The following is a 9,166-nucleotide window of genomic DNA, read 5'->3' on the forward strand; positions in this document are numbered from 1 at the left end:
TGTGAAGGTCATAAAAACAACATTTTATAGTAGACACCTAGAGGGAATCAATTTTCAGTTCAACATTCTAACGTTTCGGGAATAAAAAAAAATAATAGCATATCGATCATACGAACAAGACATGAGAAGGAACCCTATTATTTAGTAAACATAGATTAAAACAATTAAGAGGCACACAAAGTTTGACAATGGATCAAACTTCATATACTAGAGACTCAAAAGCATTACCAAATTCAACTATTACTTACAAATTTCAAGATTGCCCACAAGGTTTAACAAAGAAAAAGTCTTTTACGCCAACATATAAAACATAAACAAAACAGTAACAGAATAACTAGTAACTATCCCTTAATCCCATCCACTGTCTTCATTGGCGCTTCAAAATTATTCATTCAAACGCCCATTGGTTTTCCCTACGAACTTCTTCTTCTTCCTCAGGGGTGAAGTCATTCTTAATGTTAAAAGTCTTGCGAATTTCCTCAGGAGTCTTCCCCTTTATCATGTCAGCTACAGTCTGGCATGTAAGGTCCAAAAGGTTCTTGATATTCAGGTAATTCGCAGCCTGTAACAAAAAACCAATAAATAACAGAGTACCATAACCAACCAACAAAGTAAATCAAAGATAAAAATATGCAGATACATACAGAAAGACAAAGATCTACAAAGATGAAGAATAAGGAAAAGAAAAACCAGAATTATAGATGTCACAACTTAAATACATAACATAATCATGTGATGATAACGGATCAAATACATCTAATGCACAGTTTTATAAGAGAGTTAACAGAGTTATAATCCTTATTAATACTTATGCCATTATTGTTATTTCCAACAAATTACTTACAATAATTTTTCATTCTATGCAAACATGTGCACATTACTTGTAAGGTTGTGATGTTATGTTAAAAAGACAATAACAATTAAATCATTCATAAACTATTACATCCTTATAAAATGAAAAACAATTTTTAATCCTACAAATAAGGGCTTACTTAAAAATACAAGGTCTATCCAAGACTATTCTTTATCTTAAAAGACTTTGGTTATGACTCCTTCGTTGGAGATGCCTTAGTATATGAAATGAACAAAAGATCCGAAGTCTTCCGACATCACAACTTACAAAATTACAGGGTTTTGAGCTTTACAGGGTAAGATTGCAGCAAACAACAGAACCAAAGTATTCTAAGAAACTGCAAATCCAGTTTAAAACTTGTTTGTATTTATAAGGTTGCACAACATCATCGACATCATCATCTAAATAAAAAAACAACAACAAAAAAAACCCAAATTTGAAATAAACAATTATACAATATGCCAATCCACAATAAATCAATTGAAAAATCCAGAAATCCAAACAAAAATAGAAACTCTCAATAGCAAAAGGCCCTAACCTCCGCACAAAAACAACCATAATAAAATCATAAATGAACGAACCAGAATGAGATCGAAGAGCGTGGCCTGATCAACCTTGACGAAATCAGCATCCCATGCCTTGAGCTCATCCTCAGTAGGCTTTTCATCAGCGCTATTGGCCTCAACGTGTTTCTTGCAGTACTCGATTACCTTTGCAAGGATCTTGCTTGTGACATTGGGAAGAGGAATTCCGCTGTCGGCACAATCATCCTCTATCATATGCTTTATCGTCTGCGACTCCAGAGCCACAATCTCATCCACTTCGAACGCTTCACCGTCCGAACTCTTCAGCGTGATCTTCTTTGTTGATGCCATATACAAATCCCTAACCCTAATCCCTTTTTCTCTCTTTTCCGTGCGATTCTATTTCTAAGGCAAAATGCTATTGGTAAAAACAAACGTGTGGTGTATCGTATATTTATGGCGTTGTTATGTGGGCCCAACCCAAAACGAGCACTTCGTGACAATCATGGCTATATGAAATATTTCATTTTAATAAATTTTATTTTCTTAAATATTTAAAACAATATACGCACCCTTTTACTTCTTTAAATTTTAAATTTAAATAAACTAACTAAATAAAATATACTTTATTTTTTATATATCAGAGTGTGTAATTCCTCCCATTGGATCCATTTATACATCAAAGAAATATTAATTAAATTTAGATTCTAATATTAATTAAATTAATATAATTAAATTAATATAATAAAATTAATGTGGTTTACTATTTCAATTAAAGATAAAATAGTTTATTATTTATATTTAAATGATAATTTATCTTTTAGTAATAATTATATATATAATTGTATAAATAACATAACACCATTGTTTTATGATTTTATGATATATTAAAGTAATTGTTTTATTTAAGAACGTTAAATTGTGGTTTTAATATAGTTTGAGTTAATTATAATAATATTATATATAGTCTATAATATAAATTCACACACATAGTGATAATATATAGTGATAATATATAAATAAATAATTGTACTCGGATTTGTCGTGATATTTAAATATTATTGTAAATAATAATAATAAAATATATTTTTTAAAATAAATATGTTAGTTGTGAGTTATATATATATATATATATATATATATATATATATATATATATAATTGTAGTTTTTATTATTTTATTATAGAATTATTATAATTTATAAAAGTTAGTATGTATGGATGGAAATTTAATTATAAGATTTTGGATAATTTAATTAGAAAAAGGATATTATTAGATATTATTTGTTAGATATTCTAAAAATATTATTTGATATTGTTATATGCTAGATATATTTATAAACTAAAAGATATCTTAATATATTATTATATGTAATTAGATATTATTGTTAGATAATAATAATAATAATAATAATAATAATAATAATAATAATAATAAGATATTATTGGTTGACTTATCAAAATAAATTATAATAAAAATATTAAGATAAAATATATTATTTTTGAACTTATCAAATCAATTAAAACAAAGATAGTTTTATTTGATTATATTTTGAAAATGATAGTTTTTTTATAAAGATTTAGAAAATAAACGAAATAGAGATATGTATGTTAGCATTAAAAACCTTAGTCATCAGAAAAAAGTGACATAAAATCTTATAATAGTCGAGAGAGAAGTTTGAGAGAAAAATATTATTTTTCTACCAAAAGAAAAGCCTAAGAGTTTTAGGAAGACTTAGAAGATCTAAAAGTTTTTGTTGAATTAGAGTTAAGAGGGTTGACTTTGCTTGTTTTGGGTTTGTATATTCATTATTTTAGTTTCTTTTTGGAATGATGAGCTTGTAAAAGAAGCTAACCTTGTTGATTGTTTGGTATAATTATGTATGTTTTATTCAATCTGTGATGTCGAATGGTCCAATTGTTGGATGTATAGTGTGTGGTAACCACCTTGGTTTCTTCTATGAATGTAACATGAAGTAGAATAATTCAACTAATATGTTTTTCATATTTTTATATAATATTATTGCTATAATCGCGTTTCAGTATAGATTGGATGGGTTGATTATTTCTTAGAATTACTAGGCTTTACCATGCTTGTAAATTGAATGGGTTGGTTATTTCTTAGATTGAAATCCTTTAAACAAAATTGAAAAAAAAATTCACAAACTTATATACATTTGTTCACCTAGCTACCATTAACAATTTAAACACCGTTAAAAAAAAATACCAAATTAAATAAAATTAATAAAATTAAAATTTGATTGAAGATGTGAAAAAAAAACACATTGGAAAAACTTGATAAAAATAGAAATCAAATTAATATTTAATATATGATTTAAAACATCAAAGTCAATATTCATCTGACTATTTTGGAAACAGTACATAAAAAACACAGAAAAAAACACGCAAAGTCGATTTCAAATTCGGTTCCTTCCTTATAAATGAATTGAATCAGTAAAATACGAAAAAGTTATCAAATATAATAATAAAATATACCGAACAATAATAAGTTCACGAAATAATAATAGTAGTAATAATTAAGTGATAAAATGAGCAATTAAGTCTATTTTAAACTCTATTCAACCGTTAAAAAAATTTATCATTTACCATCAGCTAAACTTAAGGATATTTTATTTCTTTCTTTTGGGTACATAAAACAGAAAACTTCTTTACATAGACCCTGACTTCTTGAGACAATCCTAATAACAAAAAAATTTCTATGTTATTCTCATGTTGTTGCTTAAGATTCCATGTATTGTGAGGGTGGAGGCCTTGTGTCAGTCTTCTCAGGACCTGCAAAATGGTTTACCAACAACATTTTACAAACAGTTTCAGCACGAAACTAGTGCTACACATTGTCACAGTTAAATAGAAATTATAATACTAACTTGGATCCAATCAGGATCGGCTCAAGACCTAAACAGATAAAAGTTCTTGTTTTAGATCTAAAAAAAAAGTTTCAATTTTTTTTTAGTATTAATTGCTTTTAAGTCTCAAATTTTTTTCAATACTAATTGCTTGAGACTTTGAAAAAAAAAAAATCAAAAAATGTCTGAATTTTAAGTTTGTTTGAGGTTTTTAGATTAAAGGAAAGACAATTTCAATTCCTTCAGTGTTGAAAGAGCTGCATGGAGTCATACCAGAAGCCCCGCGGATCTCAACTTCTCTCCATTCTTGCACAAGTGCACAGCAGCAACACATTAAATGAGAAAGAAAATCATCAACATAGCCCCCCTGGCATACAATGTCATTGGTTAATAAACATGAAATATACCACAAATAATTCAGCACCTCGTATTATCCAAAAGGAAGGAAAATTTACTCTAATGTTCAACATCTTCCGAAGTTTACTCCTTATGCAGCAAGTATAGCAGCAGCAAGATAAAATTAAAGAATATGCCATCAATTCGTTACATACTTCTGCAGAGGCTGAAAACCCACCAAATTGAAATTGTAAGAGCAACACCGTGTGACAAATCAACCAAATTGATGATAACAAGAAATAATATAAAAACAAATAATATTTGAACTTAAAGAAACATTTGTATCAAATAACCACACCCCAAACAGGAGCAGAAAGTATAGTTTTGTCTCGTTTAAATGTCATGACCTTTTAGCAGTTTGATCTAGTTCTGTTATAGTTTTGTCAGCAAAAAAACACACAGGAAAACAGAATTCGGATATAGCTCATCATTATGATGTTAACAATACATTATAGCTCACTTACATACTGGCCTGTTAGTTGCAACACTAGCAATATCTGATAATGTTCCACAAGGGCAGAAGCATGTCTTTATACCTGCAAATCAAATTATCCACTTATCGCTTAAGAGGAGAAGTAAAACAGGATTGGATACCTATGTTGAGATTTCTTTAAGTCTCAGTTTCAGATACTAGTAGCAGTAGCTATTGTAGTTAGTTTGGATAGAGAGAGTTTCAGATGTTTGGAAAGATATTTAGTAATAATTTCCTCCCATATTTGCTCTAATTGAGTTAACTCATATTAGGTAAGCAAGTTAAACAATATATCTATTATTTTAAAGATTTTGATTGAATATGATATCTAATGAACAAATACTAGACTAGAGAGAGAATCAAATTAACAGAATGAGAGTACATACAAAGACAAGGTTCAGAACAGCAAGCAAGTAAATCAGTATGCCAGTCTTCCCTATTATATGAACCTCTTGTTGATAGCAGATCCTTTCCTGAAACTGATGATCTGAGTGAACCAACACAAATGAAGGGTCAGATCAATTGAATTATAAGTTAGTAATGATAAAAGGTAAGAATAATATTTTTTTCTAAGAAAGTCATTATTGGCAGCATGACAACACAAAGGAAGATTGGAGGAAGCAGGAATAAGTGTTGTGTTAACTACTATACTGTTTGGGTAAAGTAGTTACCACTGACCAGGAGTTTACCCATAACAGATGAAATCCGGACAAGTGTGATAACATTACCTCGATGAGGAAAGAGTATCATTCTTTTTGTGGATGTTTTCATCAAAAGAATGAGCTTTGCCACCATTGTCATCAGAATAACTGCTTCCGCTGTACTCTACTGTCTTGTTATTTTTTTCTGAATGATAAAGAGCTGCAACTTCTGTCACGTCTAATAAATGTTGAATGAATTCATACTGATATATATCCATATTTGCTTGTGAATGTTGTAGCTCTACTTGAAGCTTTTCGTTTTCCTTTTTAAGAGCTTCGTTGAAAGAAAAGTTTGGATAAGAATAGGAAAGAGTTTTCTTCAGCACCACAGCATCACCTTTGTCAGGCTCAGGTTTCAAAATGACAGTCTGTATCTTTTGCTCCTCATCATCTAATGTATACTCACATTGATCCTTTTCAATAACTTCAAGTCTCTCCTGAAAATTCCAAATAAGCAAGAGATCGTATCAGTTATCAGACCAAATTTATGAACTTAAATTTCTTCATGAAATTTACTATAAAAGGTATATCAGCCTTTTGGAAGATTAAGAAATTTGCAAATTCTAATCCAGAAGCAAAATGCTGCAACTTGTGTGCAACACCATCATACATACTCACAAATATGAGAATAAGGAGATGTAATTTCACTAATTGTTATAGAACTTTGAGTTAGAACTTCAGATGCTGATTTTTGTATATAGATGCTTTTAGATAAGGTAACTAGTGCAAGAGAATGGACTGAAGGAAAGGCATGAGAAGGGCCTATTTTAAACATCTTAAAATAACCCTGATCTTGACTAGTGAGAGTTGGAGTTCTCCATTATATGAAATGCAACCTTATCATTACAGAGTGTAGTGAAACACAGAGCATCACAGGATATAGTTGTGAATATACACGGAGGGAACAGACATAATCCTCCATCTCTTCATATGAATCTCAAGAAATTGCGATTCCAAAGGAGTGGTTTCTCAAATACTGTTGAGGCAAGTTCTCCGAATGGATCACCATATTTCATATATAATATATTCAAGCACAGTGCCCATTTTTTCTGGGTTGTACAAACGTTATCTAAACAATATAAATTTGAAGTAGACATAACCTTAGCAAGATTGAAAATATCAACTAAGATGTTCAAAGAATAATTGCAATGTAGTATTGAGTGGTAAGACAGTTAGGCACAAAGATGCAACAAGGAAACAAGGCGAATAGCAGATACCCTGACTCGATTATTGTCCACTAGCGAAATGAGAGGAACAAGGTGCAAGTATCTGTCAATTTCACTTTGAGCCTTCCTGAATTGATAGACAATGTTCCAGCCCATAGCCAGCAGATAAAGATAGCTACGATCTTGACAACTATTAACCAAAATGTAAGACCTTCTAAGGGCATCTTCTAGCTGCTCCAGAGGCTCTCGGGTTTCGGGGTACTTCTTTAGCTCAGAGATCTTGAGCTGATCCAGCAAGTTTCCAATCAACTTCAGATGCTGAGCAAATTGCCTGCAGTTCTTCTTGTGCATCCGTGCTGTACTTGCAGCTTTCACAATCATCCCAATCAACTTCAAAGCATCTATGCCCGTTAGCTGAGCCACATTTGCAAGCTCTCCAAAATATTCCCATGAAGATGCCATCCTCTCTCCAAACACAACCTAAAATGTCCATCTACATCAGCTCACATCACAGTTCCCAACACAAAACAGACAACAAGAAAAAACACTCGTAAAACTTGATTTAGTCTGCAGATTGGAAAAAGAAAATGTAGATGGTTTTTCACAAAAAGGGAAAACCAATGTAGATGGACTAGTTATGACCAAGACCTAGAATAAGTGGCACCAAGGTTATCCAAGAAAAACCACTATAGTCTGTAGATGCCAGAGTTCATTTCTTTACCTTTGATATTCAAATTACATGAACATCTCAAGAATTTCCAATCTTCTTCTGCATTGTGTTCTCACTTCTCGAAAACAGCATTGTCCTTCAAGATCTTGACACTGCAACGCATGGAAAATGCAATTCAGGCACCTGAAAAGATAAAGCAGTATGAAAATGAACAAATCTTGAGAGTGTCAACAAGACAAATACTCTAATCTCTGATTCACCCCCAAACCCAGTTCAAAGTATTGAACTAAACTGATATTTTCACCCATTTAATCAAAATTAATCTCACTTTTTTTTGCTTAAAAAAATGAAAAAGAGTATCTCGGTTGTCAGTTAAGAAACCAGTTAGAATATTCAAGGTTTCATGCTTACAATGCGTAACGTAACATAACGGAACACTTTTGCTTTAAACAAACAGAGCAAAACATTAACTAAAAGAAAGAAGAAAACAAGAAGACTCACACGCTACACAACAACGCCAAAAAACCAGATGAAAATAAGGAACATGGAGTTCAAGCAATGGAAGAAATTGGTTTGCGTGAAGAACCTTTTGTTGGCTTCTGTGCTAAGGAAAAAAAAACAGAAACATCCTCTGATAAACCTTTATGTCTCTCTGTTTTCTTTGTGTTATCGGTTACGGTTACGGTTGGGTGTGGTGCCATGAAAGGCAGTTACGTAAGTGCCCCTCATTCGGCCATTGTCGACAGCAACAGTGGAAATGTAAATGTCTAATGTTTGATATTGTTTGATATTGTTTATGGCAGAAAACTTGGAAGGTAATCCAAACACGGTGTTGGGAATGGTGTTGGCGGTGGTTGTTGACACCGACGTAGAACCAAAGTACGTGAGTGAGAGTAGCTAGCATGGCAGCTTTCTCTCTTATGTGACAAAGCTTAAGAAGTTATTGTGCCAACCGCACCAACTACGAGTAACATGCTTTTACATTAATTTGAGACTAAGATGTCATAAAAGATTAAAATATCAATAAATTTTTTATTATTTTAAGAAATTAAAACAAAAAATTAACCTGCATAAATTTTTTATATTTATTTGATATTATTTTTATTTACCTTTTTACTTTTTTCTTCACTTATAAAATATAAAATTCATTTTTTATACTTATTTTAATTTAGTATTATATATAAATAAATGTAAAATTATGTTATTATGTCGTTAGTTAAAAAATAAAAAGTAAAAAAATAATATTAAATAAATGTAAAGATTTATCTGTGATCAAAGTATATTTTTCTTGTGTTATTTTTATCTTCCAATGGTGAACGTAAACAAATGCTTCATTCACAAACACACTAATAAAAAACCAAAAGAATATGAACACTGTTTCGTACGATAATATTTTTTTTTTAAATTATAATATTAGATGGACGAGTTTAGTGCTTCATTTTATTTGTATTTTAATCATTTAAATTAAACAGTCGTGTTTTAGAAGGTATTGAATTTATCAACACTATTTATTTTTA

General features: G+C 30.6%; 2 protein-coding genes across 3 annotated transcripts; both read right to left on the bottom strand.

The window, feature by feature from the left end:
* Positions 1 to 122: 122 nt before the first annotated feature.
* LOC124837184 (SKP1-like protein 1A) lies at positions 123 to 1,809 on the bottom strand. The gene is made up of 2 exons (XM_047312479.2): positions 1,435 to 1,809; positions 123 to 562 (listed from the first exon to the last, which is right to left on the bottom strand). Exons 1-2 carry the CDS (start codon positions 1,726 to 1,728, stop codon positions 389 to 391), a joined length of 468 nt encoding a protein of 155 aa, XP_047168435.1. The 5' UTR covers positions 1,729 to 1,809; the 3' UTR covers positions 123 to 388.
* Positions 1,810 to 3,963: 2,154 nt separating this feature from the next.
* LOC124837176 (cell number regulator 13) lies at positions 3,964 to 8,522 on the bottom strand. Of its 2 annotated transcripts, XM_088114337.1 has the most exons (9): positions 8,236 to 8,522; positions 7,701 to 7,832; positions 7,031 to 7,459; positions 5,841 to 6,250; positions 5,499 to 5,599; positions 5,105 to 5,176; positions 4,700 to 4,806; positions 4,518 to 4,611; positions 3,964 to 4,170 (listed from the first exon to the last, which is right to left on the bottom strand). In XM_088114337.1, exons 3-9 carry the CDS (start codon positions 7,439 to 7,441, stop codon positions 4,118 to 4,120), a joined length of 1,248 nt encoding a protein of 415 aa, XP_087970463.1. In that variant the 5' UTR covers positions 7,442 to 7,459; positions 7,701 to 7,832; positions 8,236 to 8,522; the 3' UTR covers positions 3,964 to 4,117. The 2 variants fall into 2 exon arrangements, with proteins under 2 accessions (XP_087970463.1, XP_087970467.1); XM_088114341.1 differs by lacking the exon at positions 8,236 to 8,522 and having other exon boundaries at positions 7,701 to 7,928.
* Positions 8,523 to 9,166: the final 644 nt, after the last annotated feature.

This window comes from Vigna umbellata, chromosome 1 (genome assembly GCF_029865625.1).
Source record: "Vigna umbellata cultivar VRB3 chromosome 1, Vumbellata_1.0, whole genome shotgun sequence".
Classification (NCBI taxonomy): domain Eukaryota; kingdom Viridiplantae; phylum Streptophyta; class Magnoliopsida; order Fabales; family Fabaceae; genus Vigna; species Vigna umbellata.